The 23516-nt window shown below is 45.4% G+C and overlaps 1 protein-coding gene across 1 annotated transcript in view; it reads right to left on the bottom strand.

The window, feature by feature from the left end:
- Nucleotides 1-22299, bottom strand: part of HHLA1 (HHLA1 neighbor of OC90) — a 33170-nt gene extending 10871 nt beyond the window's left edge. The window contains exons 1-14 of the mRNA XM_083516779.1: nt 22213-22299; nt 20454-20504; nt 18900-18980; nt 18205-18288; nt 17193-17276; nt 16675-16758; nt 13575-13631; nt 12607-12693; nt 11803-11895; nt 10751-11002; nt 8350-8589; nt 5056-5133; nt 4148-4219; nt 1925-1999 (exon numbers count right to left, since the gene is read on the bottom strand). Of these exons, the coding sequence (XP_083372905.1) occupies nt 1925-1999; nt 4148-4219; nt 5056-5133; nt 8350-8589; nt 10751-11002; nt 11803-11895; nt 12607-12693; nt 13575-13631; nt 16675-16758; nt 17193-17276; nt 18205-18288; nt 18900-18980; nt 20454-20504; nt 22213-22288 (1414 nt within the window). The 5' untranslated portion in view covers nt 22289-22299. The remainder of the gene's footprint in view (nt 1-1924; nt 2000-4147; nt 4220-5055; nt 5134-8349; nt 8590-10750; nt 11003-11802; nt 11896-12606; nt 12694-13574; nt 13632-16674; nt 16759-17192; nt 17277-18204; nt 18289-18899; nt 18981-20453; nt 20505-22212) is intronic.
- Between the last annotated feature and the right edge of the window lie 1217 nt (nt 22300-23516).

The following is a 23516-nucleotide window of genomic DNA, read 5'->3' as shown; positions in this document are numbered from 1 at the left end:
ACACTGCATCCCATTGTGATGAAAAGATGGCCCAGAGGGAAGATCCAGCCAAAGGGGACACCTCTGGGATACCTTCTCCGGGGAATGTGAGCTTCAGTGTTCAGCTGATGCAAGAATGCAGTTGGAGAAGCTCCTCTCCTTTTTCAAGCAAGGGAACACAGCCCATGGATTTAATTGAGGCAAGATTCTCCAGATGCTTTTGCTTATCAGCTTCCCCGGTCTTTCCTGGACAGATCTTGCTGGATACATAGCAATAGTGGCTTGCCGCCAGCCACTACACATGATGGTGGTGGGTGGCGGCAGAGGCAAAAGGGGGTGGAAAAAATGTAAATTTTACCTGTGTGCAGTGAGCTAGTTTCTCCGCACCCCCACCTCTACCTTCCAACCATGCAAGCAATCACCAGCAAGGGGTGTGCAGGGTTCTCCTGGAATTCCCGGACATGTCCTCTTTTGGGAGTCCTACATGCCCATCCGGGGGGAAATTTTACATCTCAAAGCAAATCTCCAGGATTTTGGGTTATTTTTTGTGTGCAGGCAGCTCTGGGTCTGGCTATTTTTTTAAAAAAATATTATTTATACCCCACCCATCTGGCTGGGCTTCCCCAGCCACTCTGGGTGGCCTCCAACAAAATATTAAAATACATCAAGAATTAAAAGCTTCCCTAAACAGGGCTGCCTTCAGATGTCTTCTAAAAGACATCTGAAGGCAGCCCTGTTTCTGGTACTTGTTGTTCTCTTTGACATCTGGTGGGAGGGCGTTCCACAGGGTGGGTGCCACTCCTGAGAAGGCCCTCTGCCTGGTTCCCTATAGCTTGGCTTCTTGCAGTGAGGGAACAGCCAGAAGGCCCTCGGCGCTGGACCTCAGTGTTTGGGTAGAACGATGGGGGGTGAAGACGCTTCAGATATACTGGACCGACTGGCTATCATGTGATTGCCCCCAAAAAAGCTCAACAACTTTTTGTGTCCAGATTTTTACCTCTTGAAATATGGCAACCCTAAGTGTGTGACCTGCAGAGAGTGCCAGGGGCCAGGCAGAGGGACCTGGAGAGCCGTATTCAGCTCCAGGCCAGAGATTCCCCACCCCTGCTCTGCACATTCATCCTTAATCCACACAGAGAGCCTAAGTGCTGCTAATGGGCTGTATGGAAGATGCCCACACAAGTATAGCTTGTCTGCCACAGGCTCTGTACAGGTGTACATGAATGCATGCATGCCAGGGATGAAGCCAAAATGCCCTCTGGTGCCCCCCTCCAAAATTGGTGAGTTTTGGGGTCCTTATTTTGAAGCTTGCAAGCTGAATGAATAGCTTTATTATTATTATTATTATTATTATTATTATTATTATTATTATTATTATTATTAACCCTCTCATCCACCTAGACATTCAGGCTCTCTCCCTGCCACCTGGAATGGGGACAGGCAAACCAGGAGATTTCATTTCAGCCCTGGAACTCTGGCATCCCTATTACACATTGCATTTTAAGATGAAGTAGTAGGATGATGTTAAACATGCTTTTAACCTCCTCCTCTCAAACCCTAAAAGCTCAGCTTATGAAGCAAAACTTGGAGGTGATATTTTTTGCAGTTAAAGGACAGCTCCTGGACCCCAAATTGGCCCTAACCCCATTTCCCTTTTTTCCAGCCTGAGGCAAATTCACTGGCACAGATGGATTAGCTGCAGGATGAGATGCTTAGTGCATTTGTAAAATTCCCAAACACGGATGAATATGGGGCATTTGCAAAGTTGGATATCTTTGAAGTTGGGATAATATGTGTAGGATCTACAGTAAAGAAAGCTATGGGAACTCATTAAAAAGAAAGAAAAAGATTTGCACGCATGGTAGTAAACAAACTTAGCCTGGTAGCGGTAAGCCATATATGGTCTATGTTTTATAGCAAATTAGCACAAGACATAGGTACTTACTGGAGGGCACCTTTAGTAAAATGCCAGGCCTCTGTTGTGGTGTAGATGCTGAAGGAAGAGGCATGTTTTCTGCCACTGAAATCAGGAACAGAACATAAAAGATCAGCTGGGCTGCAAGATATAGGTCATAATATAATGTTTGAAGACTGGGAAAGATTGTGGAAAACTGATTTAAAATTTACAGATTGTGGCACCCACCCTGTAGAACATCCACCCATCAGATGTCAAGGATATAAACAACTACAGTGGTACCTCGGGTTAAGTATTTAATTCGTTCCAGAGGTCTGTTCTTAACCTGAAACTGTTCTTAACCTGAAGCACCACTTTAGCTAATGGGGCCTCCTGCTGCTGCCGCGCCGCCGGAGCACGATTTATGTTCTCATCCTCAAGCAAAGTTCTTAACCCGAGGTACTATTTCTGGGTTAGCGGAGTCTGTAACCTGAAGCATCTTTAACCCGAGGTACCACTGTACAAATAATCTGCCATGTCTGAGAGGTGCCCGTGCACCCTCATGGGACTGGTCTTTTCTGCGACCTGATCCTGCAGAATGCAGATAACCACTCACTCAACCATGGGTAGGGGAGATTGTGTGGATCTTTGCAGAATGTGCTGAACCATGTGTCACTTTCCCAGGCAACCAGCACCTTCTGCAAAGACTCGTGGGCCCAGCCAGAGTCTTCAGGTACAGCCTCTGGGCGCCTTGGAACTTGTTGAAGGAATTTGATTCCCCGTGGAGTTGCATGTGCATTTCTAAGAACCAGGAAACGAAATAATAATAATAATAATAATAATAATAATAATAATAATAATAATTTATTATTTGTACCCCGCCCATCTGGCTGGGTTTCCCCAGCCACTCTGGGCGGCTTCCACAGAAACCAAAAAAGCACTAAAATATCATACATTAAAAACTTCCCTGAACAGGGCTGCCTTAAGATGTCAGGTAGTTGTTTATCATTTTGACATCTGATGGGAGGGTGTTCCACAGGGCGGGCGCCACTACCGAAAAGGCCCTCTGCCTGGTTCCCTGTAGCTTTGCTTCTTGCAATGAGGGAACCGCCAGAAGGCCCTCGGCGCTGGACCTCAGCGTCCAGGCAGAACGATGGGGGTGGAGACGCTCCTTCAGGTATACTGGGCCGAGGATGTTTAGGGCTTTAAAGGTCAACACCAACACTTTGAATTGTGCTCGGAAACGTACTGGGAGCCAATGTAGGTCTTTCAAGACCGGTGTTATGTGGTCTCGGTGGCCGCCCCCAGTCACCAGTCTAGCTGCCGCATTCTGGATTAGCTGTAGTTTCCGAGTCACCTTCAAAGGTAGCCCCACGTAGAGCGCATTGCAGTAGTCCAAGCGGGAGATAACTAGAGTGGTCAAAGGCAATTAGAAGTGTATTGTTGTTGAGCAAGAATCATCCCTGCAGCCCAGCCTCCTCATACATGTAAATAGGGATGGATGGACCTGTCTGTTTCATCTGGTCCTGGAGGAAGAACTGTGAGAGGAGAGACTTCATCAGGCAAGGCTTCCTTCCACCTGCCTTGCTCCACCCTCCAGTCTCTGCTTCTCAATTTGTATTGTATTATTTTATGTACTGTGGCTTGCCGTTGTTTTATTGATTATGGTGTAGAAATTATATATTGTAACTGTTGAGTGGATTTCTGTTTAACTTTTATATGTTAATATTATTTAATACTATTCTAATGATTGTTGAATTTTACTTTTTTGATGTAGGTTGCCTATTTTAAAGTTGTATTATCACATTTTTGTATTGCATTAGATTGTTATAAGATGATGTAATACAATATGTGTATGTGGAGTATCTAATTGAAAAACTAATAAATATTATTCGGAGGGGGGAAGATTGTTATAAGATGTACATTTTTTGTTTCTTCAGCTTGTAAACTGCCCTGAGTATTGTAAGATAGAAAGAAGATATACAAATTTTAAAAAATGGTGATGATCTCAGTTTTCCCCAACCTTAAATTCTATTTTCCACATTTGAATTGTTTAAAACAATAAATAAATTTCAAATTTCTAACTATTCTACTGAGAATTTGTCCCAAGAAATACATTTTTTTTAATGCATTTTGGACTAATATACATATTTTTGCAACCATTTCCACTAATATATACAGAAAGGCTGGAGCCAGGGCATGGCTTCCATCATCAAGAAATTCGCTATATACACCAAAGTGTTGTGGGTTCCTTGCACTGCAAAATAAGCTCACCTGTCTGCATTGGGCGAGGCACTTTGGTCCGTTTCAAAGAAGCTGGTCGCGTCCAGAACGTAAGGGCTTCAGCTGAAAAAGCAGAAACACATATGACCTTAATTACAGTGGCAAGAAGGATTACTCTTGTAGTGTTAAGGGTTTCACAGCAGTTACGTTACTGCAGTTCCTCAAACAAGTTAGGAGAGGTGCAGGAGATTCTCCCACGAATCCAAAGGATGTGCAAATGGGTTTTTTTAGGTCCACACAGGCCAGCCCCATTCGCTGATGATGAGCCTAGTGAAACCTGTCAGCATTTTGGTGCAGATTTCTCTATTGTTTGTATGTAATTTTCTCTAAAATACACATTTTTGCAAGACTATTTCCCCATACGTAATGCATTCATGCATTTTCATTTCACTAATATATTTATGTGTACTGTATTTATTTTACCCTAGTATTTCTGTGGACATTGCTTGGCCACAGAACTGCACTGGAAATAGAACAGAGGAGAATGAGGTGTGTTTCGGTTTGCATACTGTTTCGGCAAGCATAACTTCAGTGAGTTCAGCTTTAAATGCAAACTGAATTAATTTCCCCGCGTTCCTTGTTACTCGTGCTGAGATATCATATCACAGGACTTCATCCATCACAGGCATCCCCAAACTCGGCCCTCCAGATGTTTCGGGACTACAGTTCCCATCATCCCTGACCACTGGTCCTGTTAGCTAGAGATGATGGGAGTTGTAGTCCCAAAACATCTGGAGGGCTTAGTTTGGGGGTGCCTGAGCCATCAGAAAAACCAGGCTCTGTTAATCCTTAAAACGACACACAAACAAACTTTGGATTGTTTTTGCTGCAAGAGAGTAACCCATGCAGGATCTTTCCAGTAGATTATTCAGACATTTTCATAGACAATCTCTACTCACGGGGAGGAGGACGGGTCTTCAACGCATCCTGCACTTGCTCTATGGAAGGAGAAGCCAGCGGTAAAGGAATTCCTGTTGCTGAAAGGGTTGAATGTTAAAATTAGTTGCCTCTGATCTGAACTGAATTTAAACTTTGCATGGGTTATATCTATGAGAGATAAACATGGACTAAATCTGATGTGGGGTTCTTAAACTGGAGCATCTTCGTAAATTTTCAGATCTGCTTTAAAAGAGAGAACTGATCTCAATTCTTAGGAAGTTTACTGTGTACATACATTTTCTTAAGTACAGTGGTACCTCGGGTTACAGACGCTTCAGGTTACAGACTCCGCTAACCCAGAAATAGTGCTTCAGGTTAAGAACTTTGCTTCAGAATGAGAACAGAAATCGTGCACCGGTGGTGTGGTGGCAGCAGGAGGCCCCATTAGCTAAAGTGGTGCTTCAGGTTAAGAACAGTTTCAGGTTAAGAACGGACCTCCGGAACGAATTAAGTACGTAACCAGAGGTACTACTGTATTGGAAACTTTGCTTTAAAAATAATAATCACCATCATCAGATCATTTGACTGAAATGGCATTTCCTCCCACCTTTTGTTTAGATTGGGATAGTCAATGTGGTACCCTCCATATGACATTCTTGGGTTACATCTCACATCTTCTCTGACTGTTGCCTATGCCAGCAGGGTCTTATGGGAGATGGAGTTCAGTAACATTTAGAAGGTAATACATTGACTGGTCCTATTTTAGATTATGTTGGGGGGGTTGGGGGGGAAGGACCCCAAAATAATATCAAGATAGCTGGAGCTGGAAATACGACCATGCTTTAAATCAAAGTCATAAAGGTTCCCAAACTGTTGGATTTTAATCTCGTACAAATAGTGCTTAAAACTGCACGGACACCCAGGAATAAAAGGGTGCACTCTTGTGTACAAGGTACAAGAATCCTTTGACAAAATGAATATTTTTCCCCTGAGGATCTACAGTGAATTTATACGCACTGAGCTTCCCAATTCATGCACAATAACCCATTTAGCATATCAAATGATTGCAGATGATCCACCAATTAATGGGTGAATTAATGACAGTTGTACCTCAGGTTACAGATGCTTCAGATTACAGACTCCGCTAACCCAGAAATAGTACCTTGGGTGATGATGATGATAATAATAATAATAATAATAATAATAATAATAATAATAATAATTTATTTATTATTTATACCCTGCCCATCTGGCTGGGCTTCCCCAGCCACTCAGGGCGGCTTCCAACAAAATATAGTAATCCATCAAACATTAAAAGCTCCCCTAAACAGGGCTGCCTTCAGATGTCTTTTAAAAGTCTGGTAGTTGTTGTTCTCTTTGACATCTGATGGGAGGGCATTCCACCAGCCGGGTACCACTACCGAGAAGGCCCTCTGCCTGGTTCCCTGTAACTTGGCTGCTCACAGTGAGGGAACCGCCAGAAGGCCCTCGGCGCTGGACCTCAGTGTCCAGGCAGAATGATGGTTTGCTTTGCTTCAGGATGGCAACAGAAATCATGTGGCATGGCGCGGCGGCAGCGGGAGGCCCCATTAGCTAAAGTGGTACCTCAGGTTAAGAACACTTTCAGGTTAAGAACACACCTGCAGAATGAATGAAGTTCTTAATCTGAGGTACCACTGTACAACAAAATGTTTTGCACCTGAGGCAATATGGAGGTTGCATCTGTGATGCTAGACTCATCCTGCCTCATTCATAGACATGACTCATTGCTTTTTTAAAAAAATAATATTTATTATTTTTCCAAAAACTTAAACACTAAAAAGAAAAAAGAAAAATGACTCATTGCTTCCTGCTGCTGTCACCAAATGATTAACATGAAGGTTGGTGGTTCAAGCACACCCAGGGACAGTCTTTGGGAGGATTTCTGTATTGCCGGGGGTTGGACTAGATGCCTCTCAGAGTCCCTTCCAACTCTATAATTCTATTATTCTAAGCAGTATCATATAACACCATCAGCTGAGTCCCTGTTGAACTGGGATGGGGAACATATGCTGGCAGCGGCGTAGCGTGCTGGCAGCACCCAGGGCAACGCAAGTAATTTGCGCCCCCTAACCCGGGGCAAGGCAAGTAATTTGCGCCCCCCCTAACCCGCGAGTTGCCGCTGGCGCTGCCGCCCAAACGACGCCGCTTGCCCGGAGGAGGAGGGGGGCAGAGAGGCGAGGAAAATGCAACTGCCCAGCAGCTGCAGCAGCACCGGCGGAGGCGGGGCTGTGAAGAGGGGCTGCCTGGCGCGTCCTCCGCGGCGAGCGCTGAGAGCCGCTGCCTGCCGGGCACCTTCAGCCCGGACGCGCGCACAGCTCGTCGGTTCCACGAGACATGCGGCTCCGCTACAGCCTGCGCCCGAGGCTCTTCGGCGACTCCGGAGGCAGCGAGCGCGCCCCCCCCCAGATGTTGCGCCCGGTGCGGCCGGCACCCCTGGCACCCCCCACGCTACGCCACTGTATGCTGGCATATCTCTGGCTGAGCCAAGGATGAGGGAGCTAAGCTGGCACAGCCAGCTGTTTCGGGAAACTCCCAAGTTCAGCCAGAGATCTGCTGGATCCTAACCTGCTCATCCTGGTGGATCTGGCTATAGGATTCCTCCCGAAGTGTTTCTAATGCTAAGTACAGTACCCTGTATACAGGCACGTCCAACAGGTATATTGTGATCTACCTGTAGATCACTGGACATCTGTGGTAGATCACTGGTTGATCATTGGCTCACCTCAAGGAAGCTCAACAACTTTGACCTGAAGCCCTAAAAATGGGGCTTTCCCTCTGAAATATACTGGGAGTTGAGAGTGGACTTCATGCTCTTTATTCAGCTCATAGTGGTGAGGAGGAATGGAAGTTCCCCCAGAATGTCTGCTTTATATACATTATTTACACCATGGGCCCCATGTGATTGGCTAATTCCGGGATTCACCTGTAGGCCAATCAGGTTGCGGATTCACTTCCACCTGGAGCTGGATTGGGTGGCTCCTGTGGACCAATCAGACTGCTGCATTCTGGATCCTATTGTTCTAGGACCAATCAGACTGCTGCGTTCTGAATCCTATTCAACTCAGTACATAACACCATCCTAAAAAAAAAACCCTCTACAACTTTGACCTGAACCCCCCACAAAAGGGGGTAGATCACTGCCAGTTTTTAACTCTGTGAGTAGATCGCAGTCTCTTGGGAGTTGGCCACCCCTGCTGTATACAAAGCAAGGTTTGCTTATATTCACAGTGGGCATCTATCTTCCCTCTGCTTCCCACACTCTGAATGCTCACTTGGCACTGGCTGCGTTCCAGGCAGAATCCCATAGCTCAAAGGAGGCAAGGAAGAAGCCATCGCAATAGGCGAGACTGCCCATTCTTTCACAGCATCTGTCTGCAGCCACGAGGACTCTTGGAAAGACGAAGCCTCAACACCTTTCAAGCCAGGAGTCTGTTGCCACATGGTGAACGGCGGCGAGGATGCCCCATCACCTTTTGCAGCAATCGTCCACGGTTGCGCAGGCATCTCTGGAGCTGAAAAATGAAGAAGCATAACAGATAGGGTTGCCATGTCTCGAAGAGCAAAAAAGAGGGCTGCCAGCCCAAACTGGGGAAAGAGGCATGCGAGACTGCCGTCACACTCATGCACCTTTTTCCATGGCTCAGGATGGCAGCAGCCATGGCACAAAGAGCCCAAGTCACTGCTAGTCCAAGCAGAGGCAAGACCCCAGCTCCTACCTGATCTTTGCTGCAACAGCCTCGCTCTGCTGCGCCACTTCCGCTTCTGGGTCACAGCACCCACCTGAGCATGTGTGTGCCCCCAACCCCCTACCCCCCAAATTTAAACAAAAAACCCCCCAGACTGGCTCCTGGTGGAGTATAGGGTCAGGTTCAAGGTGCTGGTCTTGACCTTTAAAGCCCTTTGTGGCTTAGAGCCCTCGTATCCACGGGACCGCCTCTCCTGGCATGCCCTGCAGAGGACCTTAAGGTCCATGAATAACCATAGTTTAGAGGTCCCAGGCCCTAAGGAAGTTAGATTATCCTCCACCAGGGCCAGGGCCTTCTCAGTGATGGCTCCGATCTGGTGGAATGCTCTGTCCCATGAGACCAGGGCCCTGCAGGATTTAACCTCCTTCTGTTGGGCCTGTAAGACAGAGCTATTCTGCCTGGCCTTTAATTGGAATTCAGCCTGATCTTTTATTTCTCTTCCCTTCCCTTCCCCTCCCCTTTTATGAAGATCACGCACTCTGAGACCCCACAGCTAATTCTCCCCCAGTCTCCTCGCTGGCCCAAGTAGGACCAATTCAGCCAGCTAGCCCTGGGGATTATCTAATGTTTATTTCCCCTAAATTGATTTTTGATTTTTGAATTTTATTGTTATTCATGTTTTTATACTGTATTTTATGCTGCTTTTATAATTAAGTGTTTTAAATTTATTGTTAGCTGCCTTGAGCCTGGTTTTTGAACCAGGAAGGGCGGGGTATAAATAAAATTAATTATTATTATTATTATTATTATTATTATTATTATTATTATTATTATTTCCTTTTAAATTTAAAAATCTACCCAGATGGGCATGTTGGCCCCCAAAAAGAGGACATGTCCAGGTTTTCCTGGACATATGGCATACCTAATAACAGATCCTGAGGCCTGCTGAGAAACCTATCCAAGAGGCCTGTGGACAAACCTTTGTCTTTTCATTGCCTGTGGTGGAAAGGCAAGGGAAACAATCCTGTGCACAGTTATTTGGGAATATTCCCGTGAGCCAGGAGTGTGAACTGCCCAAGCCATGAAAAATGGACATTCCAGGGTAGAGGCGAGGGACTGAGCAAGCAAGGGGTACTTACTCAGAATCTTAACTCTGTTCAGCTCAGTCGCATGAACTGACAACCTAGTGGGACTTATGGTGGAACTCAAATGCTATTTTAAAGGCTTGTTTTCCTACTTCCAGTGCAAGTAGATAAATAGGTACTGCTCTGCTGGGACGGTAAACAGCATTTCCGTGTGCTGCTCTGGTTTCTGTTGTGCCAGAAACGGCTTAGTCATGCTGGCCACATGATCCGGAAAAACTGTCTACGGACAAACATCAGCTCCCTTGGCCTGTAAAGCGAGATGAGCATCGCAACCCCAGAGTCGTCTGCAACTGGACTTAACTGGCAGGGGTCCTTTACCTTTACCTTTCCTCTGCCAGGCTTAGGTTGGCTCAGCTGGCAGCAGTCCCACTGCTGAATGTAGTTTGAATCTGGCACACATTACGCTCACTTAATTTAAATTACCCTAGCTTTCCATATTTTAGGGAATGAAAAAAAATGATTTAAAAACAGATTGTGTAGAATGAGGGAAGTACACTCTGAAAGGATATGGTAGTCTCCTTTTCTTAGCTATTTGTCTTTGATATGAAGATGGATTTGCTGCATACATTGGGATATCTTTTCATGCCTAATGCAGTTTTAGGTGTTTCCGTTGCAACTGCCGATATTCAAGACTTTTTTATGTTATCTGTGCAGAGTATGATTGTTTGAAATGAAACAGAGCAGGTTTTAAAAGCGTTTCCAAGGAAAGCAATAAAATCTATTAAAATAAATGTGACACAGAGAAAGCGATTGTCTGAGTGACAGATTGCAGTTGCCTGCTTTATGCTCACACTCCATCCAGATATGGACTGTGCACCCTGTTCTGAATCCTCAGAACTCACTGAGAGTTGCTGGAGCTTCTGATGGACTGTCATAGTTTCCCAGAGGAGTTGGAGGAGACCCTGCTGAAGCCGTTGTAGTCGATGAAACCTCATATGCTCTTGAAACCTCAGTCTGCAGCCATAAGGGAGCCTCTGATGATGATTCTTCGAAGCTTGTTGGACTAACACTCTTTTGTATTGTGGGATCCTGCGTGAAAGGCATCTCTTTTCCTTTCCAGTCACCCGTCTGTGACCACCTAGGTATCTTTGTAGCTGAAATATGTTTAGGAAATATGAAGATAAAATATAGATTAGATATAGATATGTCATTATTGTTTGCAGATTTATAAACTGCTTCACTGCCCAAAATTACCAAACTGGCATACAGCAATAAAAAATGAGTTTGAATACAAAAAAACAACAACCCCAAAAAGTTCTGAAAAACAATAAAACCATTTCTACAGTTGTACAAATAGTATTGCAAAAAAATGACTGAGTCACACTTTTGGGAAGGTCTCCTGATGGAAAAGGTCTTCAGTAACCACCTAAATGTCAAGTCCCATCTTATTTCAGCTGGCAATTGATTCCAGAGGGCTGGAGCTGCAACTCTAAAAGCCCAGTTTTGCAGTACAAATTAAGTGCACCTCTGGGACATATGATACCCTCAGTGGTGCCCCATCAGAGGATAAATATATATGCGATTATATATATTTCAATCACATACATGCGTAAGCACACCACTGTCTCCACCAGTACACACATTGATTTTGTGCTTCCAATACTACATAGCTAGAAGCCATCACAGGCAGATACAAGTCATGGCTTCCCCCAAAGTAGCCTGGGAACTGTGATACAGAAACCAGAGAATGCAACATTTTTAGGAATGGCGAAGATCAGGGCTAGAGCCCATCAAAGTGATATCATTGCCAGTACAATAAGGTAAGTGAAGGCATTTTGTGCTTTTGAAAGCATTAAGAACATCTAAAAACAACCATGCCCATTGAAAGACAAAGGATTAGTCAGCCAAATAAACAAAAGATTGCCTTTCCAAACACAGAGGAATACTTGCGCACTTTTAAATGTCCATGTGTCTTTTGCAGCATCACCTAAGACCTTGCCAGCATCTTCCCATAAAGGAACCAGGCCGGGGAGAATCAAATCTAAACCTTTGAGGGAGGGAGAGAAAAAGAAAGGAAAGCTATTGCGGCAGAGAAAACGCAATGGCCATCACCACCAAACACTGGAAAACACCACAGGAAACAGGTAATAACCGATTGAGAAGCACCTCATCTCTAAGCTGCCTGCCCATGGTCATGCTGAACAGGAACCAATAACAGAGGCAGTATCTGCAACTCGGAATCTTATGATGAACACTGCAGATGAGCTTTCACAAATAGCTGGAATGGGGATTCCCCCCCCCCCCAGTTTGAGGGCCACGCTTACTTGCAGGCAGACTTAGAAGGGCCACATGCCTGCAATGCAGGGAGGTTGAAGTTGATGACTCTTGTGGTTCCTCCCAAGTCAATGAAGTTGATGACTCTTGTGGTTTCTCCCAAGTCTACAATTTCTTTGATTATTGACCTCTGGGCCTGAGGTTTCCTGCTCATACTGAATGGGATTTGCATGGGAATAAATGTTAAAGGAGGAACTGGGCCCTGGGAGAGGACATTGGTGGATAGGATTGAGCTATATTAAGTACCACCATTTTGCTTGTGTGCCCGGCTGACAAGTAATGCCTCAGTAGCGCTAAAGGGTCTTAGGATAGAAGCAAGCTTAACTTCCAAAGATCAAAGCCTGGCCATTTCATGCAACTCAAACACGCTTCTTGTTCATTAACAGCTCGGTCTCCCTCCATGTTACATTCAAGATACACTTACCCAGAAGGTCTGACACATTTCCTGAAAAAGTGTAATTAATAAACGGTGACTTTTCAATGGCTTCCCACAAATCGGACAGGTTTCTTCCTGTTGGGAAAACATGGATTCAGGATGCTTCAGTAAAAACTGGATGTGACAAGGGGCGAGAAAATGACCTGGGATAGCAGTAAGCAAGCAGGCGAGTGCTTGTCCCAGAATCATGGGAAGGGCTGTAGCTCAGTGGAAGAGCATTTGAGTAACATGCTCAAGGTCCAAGTGTTGGCTAGTGGAAGGCATGGAGGCCAACAGTAGGTGGCACTAGAGTCAATAACCAGCACAGCCAACTAAATTCTAGCTTTGTCTCCATTGTCCTTCCTGTTGAGTTCATCAAAGGCAACACAGGAGCCATGAAGGTAGATGTTTTCAGTTAGTGCCACACCCTGGACAGGTTATACTGTATTTTTCGCTCTATAAGACGCACCAGACCACAAAACACACCTAGTTTTTGGAGGAGGAAAACAAGAAAAAAAATATTCTGAATCTCAGAAGCCAGAACAGCAAGAGGGATCGCTGCGCAGTGAAAGCAGCAATCCTTCTTGCTGTTCTGGCTTCTGGGATAGCTGTGCAGCCTGCATTCGCTCCATAAGACGCACACACATTCCCCCTTACTTTTTAGGAGGGAAAAAGTGAGTCTTATAGAGCAAAAAATACGGTAAGTACCTTCAGCCAGAATGAGGTTGGGGAGGCAGTGCCCCATTCAACCTTAAGGATTGGCCTCCATCACTACAACCCTTCCTCTTGGCATGTTAGGTTAGCTTGGGCAGAGATTTAGCCCTGAAACACCCCTATCCAAAGCAATGAAGCTCTGAACACCCCCAGCTGAAGTGGTCCAGTCCAAGGTGGGCTCTTGTGCACAGGGTTCTTCCAAATACAGAGTTCAGATTTCTAAGCATCATATTTGGGGAAGAGAAGAGCAATTACATGGTTACCTGTGCGGCCTGACATGACGCAAATATAGATGCAGTCCGTGTCATTTCCTTGGCTCACTGAAAGACAGATGCTGCCTTAATTATAACTCATTGAAGAGGAACAACAACAACAAAATCAGTTTTCTCATTCACATCACAAAGTCTGCGACAGAAATATCCAAAAATTATCCTGAAAGTTGTAGTGCCAAGTTCTTTCAAGTTGGAATTTCAAGGGGCAACAGCAAGGAACAAAGCCCTCCTTATAATTTCCTCACTGGACCTTCTTTGTAGCATGCATTAAACACACACAGACACACACACACACACACACACACACGGCATCCAAGCAAATCGAGCCTAAATCTGATTCCCTCCTGAATTTGTGTAGTGGATAAGGGAGCAATCCTATAGAAAGATCCACCAGGAGGAGCAGGATGGGATCCAGCAGATCCTTGGCTGAAACAGGAGGATCTGTCAGGAAAAAGCAGCAATGCAAAAGCCAGCTGCAGGTGGCTGGAATGCAAAACAGGATGTTGTTGATTGGAACAGTACTGTTGGGAAAAAGGGGCAGTCTATTCTCTGTACTGAGCACCGGATGTTAGCTCAGAGTGTCATCTGACCTGTACTGGAAGTACAGGGGTGGAGCTGTGACTCTACTGCCGGAGTCTGGAGGGTACAGACACGTTTCTCTGTACTGCTGAATGACAGGAATAAAAGACATGTAAATAGGACTCCTGTCTGTCTCTTTTCCCCTCCCTGGGGGAATGCAGGGAGGGAGAAGGAGGAGGGTGTGTTCTTCTCACGTTTGAGGAGGATCGCCGATTTATGGCCTTGCCTGTGCCCTGCCGGGAGACGCAGACGGGAAGGTCAACAAGGATCTCAGCCGAATGCCTGGAGTGAGGCCAGTTACCTCTGACTGCGGCCGAGATTCCTGACAGGATCTCAGCTCAGCCCGGCTACTCCAACTTAACCCCCTCCATAGCTCAGTTGGTAGAGTATGAGTCTCCTAATCTCAGGGTCGTGGGTTCCAGCTCCACATTGTAAGGGGTTAGACTAGATGACCCTCGTAGTCCCTTCCAAATCTACATTTCTATGACCCTCAGCTGAATTGGGATCCAGCTGACAGAGCCAAGCACTTTGGGTCTTTCTCTCTCTCCCCCCCCCCCTTTGCATTTTATTTATTTGTTAACATTCTTACATTCTTATATTACATCGGTAAACATTGCCATATTACATTACAGGGTTCATTATAGTATACTTTCTAACATGTATACCAAGATTATATACAAATTTTATATACCAAGAAAGAAAGAAAGAAAGAAAGAAAGAAAGAAAGAAAGAAAAGGGAAGAGAGAGAAAAACCCAAGGACATAATTTTTTCCCCAAAGTCATATGCATGCAAACAAATTGGACTTCCTGTCTATCCCGTTGTATATTCCTTTTTTTACAAATGAATGTACTCTTGTTATTGTATATTTCTTTACATTTTATCTAATACATTCCTATATTAATATGTGCTCTTAGTCTTATTTCTCAACTCAGTCTCTCTCCAACATCAATCAAATGCTAGCATAGATAACAAACCTTTACTATATTTAGCACTATAAAAAAATTCCTTCCAGTGGCACCTTAAAGACCAACTAAGTTAGTTCTTGGTATGAGCTTTCGTGTGCATGCACACTTCTTCAGATATCTGGTATCTGAAGAAGTGTGCATGCACACGAAAACTCATACCAAGAACTAACTTAGTTGGTCTTTAAGGTGCCACTGGAAGGAATTTTTTTTATTTTGACTATGGCAGACCAACACGGCTACCTATCTGTAACTATATTTAGCACTGTGGATCTTAAGCTGCTGTAAGTCCTGAAAAAGGGCTGCTCCTGGTGCATGGCATGGGCAGCAGTGGTGTAGCGTGGGTTGCTGATTCCCAGGGCACGGCAAGTATTGCGCCCAGTAAGGCAAGTATTGCGCCTCCTAACCTGCGCCTCCATGCATCGCCAATGCTGCTGCCAGACAGGGCTGTGGAGCATCAGCAGGACATGCGTGCATGGCTCCTCAGGCTGGGGGACTGGCACAAGTCTTGCCATCTGCCCGCCTCCCCCACCGGTGGCAGACACTGCATAGCTGAGAACGGCAAGGGCCCAGCCTCTCCCAGCTCCTGCTCAAAGTGCTGCTCAGGTTATGATTACCAGATGTCCCCATTTCCTGGGGACAGTCCCTGGATTTACAAATCTGTCCCCGGACAAAATCCGTCCCCAGAACGTCCCCGGATTTCATTTAATATCCCCGGATTTATATTTTAAGTGCTGTAGATTTATTAGTAGGGAATGAATGTTGCGTGATTGGTTCAACAGCACAAGACACATCATATGGGGACTTCTGGCGAGGCAAAATGGCAGGTGCCATGTCAGCGATCCACTGCGCTAACAGGCTGGCTCCGGGCTGCTGAGACTGCTCCCACCGCCGCCACTGCCAAGTGGGAACTGGGTACACCTAGCGTATCAACTGGGGGAACCGCTGATACACACACACGCCTCGCGACCCAAATTGATCCAGAAGGGAGAGCACTGGCCACTTGGCTGACTGCCCAGTGGTGCTCCGGGGCCAGGAAAATCCCGGAGCCAACACAGGGAGAAGGAGGAAAGGAGAAGGAGAAGGGAGAGAGAGAAAGAGGAAGGAGAAAAAAGAGGGGAGCCCCAACCTCGTCGCGCCACTGCCACCGCTGAGGGGGAGAGGTAGGAGAGCACTGGGAGGGCAAGGACACATGGCTGAGCCCAGGCCCCACCCGAGCCTACGCCACAGCAGCTAGCGCTCCAAGAGAGCAGGCCAGGACCCAGAGGAAGGCCGTGTGACAGAGTAGACCACAGAAGAGAAGATATTACTTCTTAATTATTATTTTTTAATATCTTTTTTTCTCTTTTTTTAAAAAAAGTGTCCCCGGATTCTTGGAAAAAAATCTGGTAACCTTAGCTCAGGTGAGGTGGGTGAGTGTGTGGGGGGGAGCCCCTTTGGTCAGGGTGGCAAATGGGGCCCATGGCCCGGCACCCACATTCCCTGTACCTGCCCTTCGATTGTTAAGCTTAATGGACTTTGCATCAAATATGTCAGCAATGACTCTTACCTGACACAATAGAGGTAGACTTGAAAATTTCTTTAAGGGAATCGGTGGAGTTACCAACGATATCAACTAGCAAAGCGGTAAAATCTGGAGAGAGAAAACCCAGCCAAATAAATAAAGCACTTGTCTAGTCCAGGACCTTCCCCAAGTCCATCTCTTTACCACCAAAAATGAAGTGATGGAACAGAAAAGGCCAAACTACACATTTCGACAGGGATGGTGGGATCTATGGTCCACCTGTTGGACTACAAATCCCATCATGCCCGAGAACTGGCCACCCTGGTTTATAATAATCTGTAGGGCTGCCATGTTCACCACCCCTGGTTTACAATCATCACTTCCCCCACCCAAAAAAGGGTGTTTAAATTGCCCATTTTTATTTTTAAGTATTGGCACCCAACTCCTGTGCAACAGCATATTGCTTACCTGCGAGTAAAGACTGACATGTTGGGTGTATCCCTCAGATACTTTGGCAATGTCCCCCTGGTGGCAATAGCAAATATCTTTCACGCACCACTCACCTGTTAAGTCATTTGTCCTGTTGTTCAAGCAATAGCAGTACCTCATGGGGAATTTGGTGGGGTCGATATTCTTCAGGTTGGATACTGTAAAGAAAGGAGGGGGACAAAGCAACAAGACATACGCTGCAGAGGCATTTAAGACATGGGCAATGTTCAGGAGTTGAATTGTTAAATCAGGTAATTTATGTTAGGTTTTTTTATCCATCCGTGCTGCTCCAGCAGTAGCACTATGTTTTGTGTATATCATGTGAGTGTCTGAGAGAGCGTGAGACAGGAAGTCTCAGTACTGTTGGAAGTTAGTTTTACTTCTGTACTGATGCTGAAAGAGCACAGACGTGCTGATGGATTCTCTGTATATAGACTGTAAAATAAAGTAGTTTAGAGCTACTGATTGACTCTTTCTTCTGCTATGATATGCCAGAAGACGAGTGTGCTCCTCTCAGGAGAGAGGGGTCACTTATTACTGGTCTCTCTGAACTGAGGGAGATTTACAGTCAGGGAGGACCACAGAGAGACGCCCTGAAGACTTAGGAAGCTGGAGGCCTTCCCGGGCGTGTTTCCAACAATTTATTGGACCAGTTGCTGTGTCTAAACCTAACCTCCCTCACAGGGTTGTTGTGAGGATAAAGGGGTGAACCATGTGCACTACCCTGAGCTCCTTGGAGGAGGAAGTGGTAGATAAATTCTATAAATATTTATTTAATGGCTTATGTTTTGCTTGTTTCTAAATTATAATAATTAATAATAATTTATTATTTGTACCCCGCCCATCTGGCTGGGTTTCCCCAGCCACTCTGGGCAGCTTCCACAGAGACCAAAAATACACAAAAGTCACACATTAAAAACTTCCCTGAACAGGACTTTCATCCTCCTTTTTAGGAAAATCTCATCAAAGATAGCAGAAAAAGCATGGCATACTTGTCATTGACAAACCACAACGTTTAAAAACCCATTAATATATATTTATTAGATTTATAACCCACCCTTCCTCCCTGAAGGAAAATTAGCTTACTGTTGTAGACGACTATAGAAACCTTATGGAAGGCATACGAGCTGTAAGATGTGATGCTCAGCAATGAGAAGAACTTTTTGCTGCCTGTGGAGATATAGACAAAACCTGCCCATCAGTTATATACACATACAAATGAATATTCAGGAAAGGGCCCAAGCTCACAGATACAGCATTTGCTTTCCCCCTGCCCCTGCCCCTAACATCACATACCTCCTGTCTCCATTCTCCAATGGGCATGCATTGAATGTAGTTAATCAAGGAGCTCAGCCTACACTCAAGTAGGACCCTGGCAGAGACACATGCCCGACTGGCATGTTTTCTCCCTCCTGGTCAATCATTCGGGAGCTTCAAAAGCTTTCTTCTGCCCTAACATCACAGCGACCGATGCCAACTGACACCAGCACACTTAGGGATCTGCAGAGTTTGCGCAACTACTAATCTACTTTATTTACATATAAACACACACGGAGCACTGCAACATGGCTCCCTTTCTCTCTAGCATCAGACAGCAAAGAGAAAAAGAACAAAGGACAATAGTCCCAGTTCACGAAACACAGTAACACAAACATCCTGTCTCTGTCACTTCCCACTCTGTGGAGTCAAAACATACACCGTCATGTGAAAGGCAACAATCCCATGACTGCAATCATGCAGCTGGAATTCTAACAAATAATAGAAGGGGAAGGAACAGATACCTTTGAGAGCTGTGTTTAGCATCCCATTTACCAATTCAGTCAGGTTAATCGCTGCCAGATCAACCGATTTAGCAGGCAACTCTGGAAAAGAAGAAACCATTTCTTATTAGCGCCGACATTCCATGTTGCAATTATGCCCAAACCAAACATGTCAAAGTGCATAGTTCAGCAACAGTTTTGTGCTTGTGATTGCATATGCAACAGCTATAATGAGGTCGCATAACCCATGCCACATCCAAGACAGTTATGTGCAATATAGTTGGTACACTGCCTGCACTACTTCTCTGGGTCTCACCTCACTAGACTTCTTCCTCTTTGCAAAATTGACAGAGGTGCTCTGTGAGAGTCAGTAACATCGGAAAAGTTTTCTGGTTTTGTCTCAATTAGGAAGCAGGCAATGGCACACAGAAAACAACGATCAGGTAAACAACAAAGGAACAAATTCATATGGCTGTTTTCCACATAAAGTGACTTCTGGTCAGTCAACCTCATGCATGTTGAAAAATTCCACTCCACTTTTAGTTACAGACATGGAACTGTTGCGTGTCACATGTCTGTTTACAATCCAGCACAGTCTGCTGGGAACTTCCGTTTGTGTATAGCTTTTGCTTTTCTCTGTCTCTCGGAGAAGACAAAGAGGGAGACGACATGTTTCTTTGTCCTGATTTATGATTAATAAATCCATAGTTGTAGTATGCTTCCACAAGCCTCACACCTATTCTGTGTGTGCAGTTCACTCTGCTGACATAGTGTGCCCTGGTTTTGAAGCCTGGGTCGCTGATTTACATCAGAGCAGAGGCCAATGGGTCTTCGCAGTGGGACAGCTGGAAGGAGACAACCATCTGTGACCCTCTGAATGCCAACATCCTGCTGTTCTTACATTTCTGGAAAACTTTGAGGCAGTAAGTTCTGAAGTGCTCTGGTTTGGTTGAGGAACTGCATTGTGAAATTGAGATATCTGTGATTTGTGAAGTCTAGCTGTGTACAGTGTTAGCTTGGTTCTCAAACAGCTTAGTTGTCAAACAAATCAGCTCCTGAATGCTGAACACCCGGAAGTAAGTGTTCTGGTTTTTGAACACTTTTCGGAAGCCAAACATCCAACGCAGCTTCCACTTGAGTGCTGGAAGCTCCTGCAGCCAATTGGAAGCTGCACCTTGGTTTTCGAACGGTTTCGGGAGTCAAACGGACTTCTGGAATGGATTAAGTTTGAGAACCAAGGTACCACTGTATTGGTTTGTGTATTGGTTCAAGAAGTGCAAATCAGGTGGGTTTCGTACATTGGTTCAAATTGGGTAGACAGTCACAATGATGATGTGAAGAAGGTGTTTTAGAGACCCCTAGTGGTTAGCGCAATCACACCATTTGTCTCAGGCAAAATGTTGTATTAGCTGGCCCCTTTTTGGTGAGTGGGGTGCAAGGGGGAAAATATCAATTTATTCATGTGAAACACTCATCCATCACCCTTCCTGCAGTTCTGATTTTGGGTAGTGTGCAAGACTATATATCAACACACTCCCTTATTTATAACCCTTGAGTTTCCACAGAAAGACTTACCTGCAGTTGCCAGCACTGCCACTTTCTTGCTTTCTCCTTTCACGCTTTCAGCTGCAAAAGATATTTAAGAGGCTTCTATGCTTCATGCCACAATCTATCAAAACAAAACTTACTTGTCTTGCTTGAAAATGATGAAAGGCTTCTTGGAGATCTTCTGCATCAGTAATGGTGGGATACAGGGAATGGAAAAGCTTTGAGTTGGAAACCTTTCAGGTGCCCTTGATGAATTGGGATCTGATTCAGAAAGTCTGGTTTATATTTAGTAAATGGAACTTTTTTTAAAAAAGCACAGCAGATGCTTTTCATGCACCCTACAAACAACTTCAATAATTTTTCAAGCAGCCAAAGGTCGTTAAACGGAAAAATCAGGGTTGTTTCACCCTGGCAGTGAAATTTTGCACATACTGTAGTTTTCGCTCCATAACATGCATTTTTTTCCTCCTAGAAAGTAAGGGGAAATGTCTGTGCGTGTTACGGAGCGAATGCTTCCCTCCTCCGTGGCTCACTTTGAAACAGCAAAGTGGGAGAAGAGCCGCTGAGTGGGGAGGAGAGAGGGACAGAGAGCCTGCTTCTTTAAAGGAGCAAAGCGGGAGAGAGAAGCTGCTTAGACGAGTGTAAGCGGCTCCTGTCCAGTTGGTTCCTTTAAAGCAAGCAGGATCTCTGTCCCTCTCTCCTCCCCACTCAGCTCGCTACATAGCAGCAAAGTTTTTCAGCTCGCTAAGCCGGGGATGAGCGGGGAGGAGGAAGAAAAGCAGAACCTGCTTGCTTTAAAGGAGCAAAGCGGGAGAGGAGAGGAGCCTTATCCCCTTATACCCCTCTTCTGCATTATTAGCAGCATCCTTCTCCACACACCCCAGCATGCTCCTTGTCCCCTGATTGCTTTTCCTTCCCTGCCCACTTAAAACGTGGTTACAAAGCACAGATCCACATGGATCCTCAGGATTTTTGCACTGGGTCACCCCAAATTCACCATCAGATCACATAGCATGTCCATGGCTACAGTTTGCACCAAAAAAATCACGCACCCTCTGTTGCCTGGGGCCGCAGTGGTGCAAAAATGTGGTTACAAACATGGATCCACATGGATCCTCAGGATTTTTGCATTGGGCTAACCCAAACTCACCGTCAGATCACATGTCTGTGGCCACAGCATGAACCACACAAATCATACATCCACTGTTTCGTTTAGAATATTTTTTTCCTTGTTTTCCTCCTCTAAAAACTACGTGTGTGTTATGGTCGGGTGCATGTTATAGAGCAAAAAATACGGTATCTATTCAGAAGAAAATCCCCTTTGTCCAGTGGGGCTTGCTCCCAGGTAAGTGTACACAGGTTTGCAGCCTGAATGGCAGCTTTGAGTTCCAGCTTCTCATTTCATAAATTGGTTTGACTCTGAAAGTCTGCAAGCTAATATGAAATGGGTATTTTGTTACTTGCTAAAAGCCAGCTCCTTTGCTGATAGCAAGACCCAGAGGTGGTCCGAGATGTTTTGCAGCACAAAACAGAGCCCCTTCCCTAACTATACTGGTCCGGCAGTTGAATCTTACTTCAACCCTGATGGTAGGATAGGGTCTCCTTCACCGCTAGCTTACGAGATAGCTAGCTTACGAGATGGCGGGCAGCCTGTGGGTCACACAAAGCACGGCATCTCGTTGCTGCTCCCAACCTCCCAGCACGTGCTGCCCAAAGCAGCTGTCTCCTTCTGCCTAATGGCAGAGCCAGCCCTGCGAAGATTTGCCTATGCACATATGTTACTTACCCAAGCTGGAAGCAAACAGGAGGCAAAGGAACCCGAGGGATAAATTAACAGCACCATGCAGAGGGAACCATGACATTTTGGAATCTGACTTCCAGTTATATAAACTGCCTGGAGTGTGAGAAAAGAGAGAGGTCGGGGACTCAGTACCTCTGGTGGAAAGGTATCTGAAGAAGTATCTGAAGAAGTGTGCATGCACACGAAAGCTCATACCAAGAACTAACTTAGTTGGTCTTTAAGGTGCTACTGGAAGGAATTTTTTTATTTTGACTATGGCAGACCAACACGGCTACCTATCTGTAACTATTCACACTGACACTTACATTACTTTAAATTTTGGGCAAATTTTGGTCACAATTTTATTTAATACAACCATGTGAGCGGTATTGGCTTAGGCACTGGCTCCAAAATATAACTGACTCCACCTTTCTGATTGGTAGTCTAAAAGGGTAGACCACACGAGGGAGCAACATCGATGAAGACCAACCGAAGCTCACCCCAGGGTTCTTGTGGTCCTGGCATGGCCCTAGCCCCTCAAGCGGACTTCGGATGAGATCCAGGACCCCCAGATTCCTTTACCGGAATACCCTGTTCCTGGAGGGGCTGGTGATGGCCGCACCTCCCCTCCCCCACATTTCAATGAGCGAATGCCTAACCGCCACCTTACAAGTTGTGACGATTGCTGAGGGGGTAGGCGAAAACCAAGTGGCTATAGCCAGTCTGCCAAATGGAAAAAATTCCTACCCAGCCCCTGTTCCAAAACAGGTGACCCAATCCAAAGCAAGGCCAGAGCAGCACTGCCTAATCAATAGGGAGGGAGGGTGTTCGGCAGTGCGAAGCAAGTGCCCCCAATTAAGTCGCACTGCCGTTCTTAACAGCCCCTGGGATCACGCCACCCCCAGGCGATTGGCCCAGACAGCCTGGCATGATCCCAGGGCTATGGCTAGGGCTTGGGTTGCACCCCTCCATCTAAATTAACCCTTGGTGTGCCCTGAGTGCCCGGGCGCAACCAGGACCCCTCAATTAGGAGGATCCCATTTAGTCTACTTGGTTGTCATTGACTTAAAATATTATTATTATTATTATTGGATTATTTTTTTAAGTTACAAGTATAAACTTCAAACAAAATCAAAGGTTATAATGCCATGCCCTGCCTCTCTCCACCTGGCCTGAAGTGGGGCCTCGAGGGCTCCAGAAAGGACTGCTGCTGCTGCTGCAGCTTGACAAAGATGGCTCCTTTTCAAAATTGTTTTTATTTTTTATCTATGTCATTTTAAATTGTTATTGATATTAATGTTGCATTTTTT

This window comes from Podarcis liolepis, assembly GCF_965112155.1.
Source record: "Podarcis liolepis genome assembly, chromosome: 8".
Lineage (NCBI taxonomy): Eukaryota > Metazoa > Chordata > Lepidosauria > Squamata > Lacertidae > Podarcis > Podarcis liolepis.
This window is presented reverse-complemented; position numbering and strand designations above follow the sequence as displayed.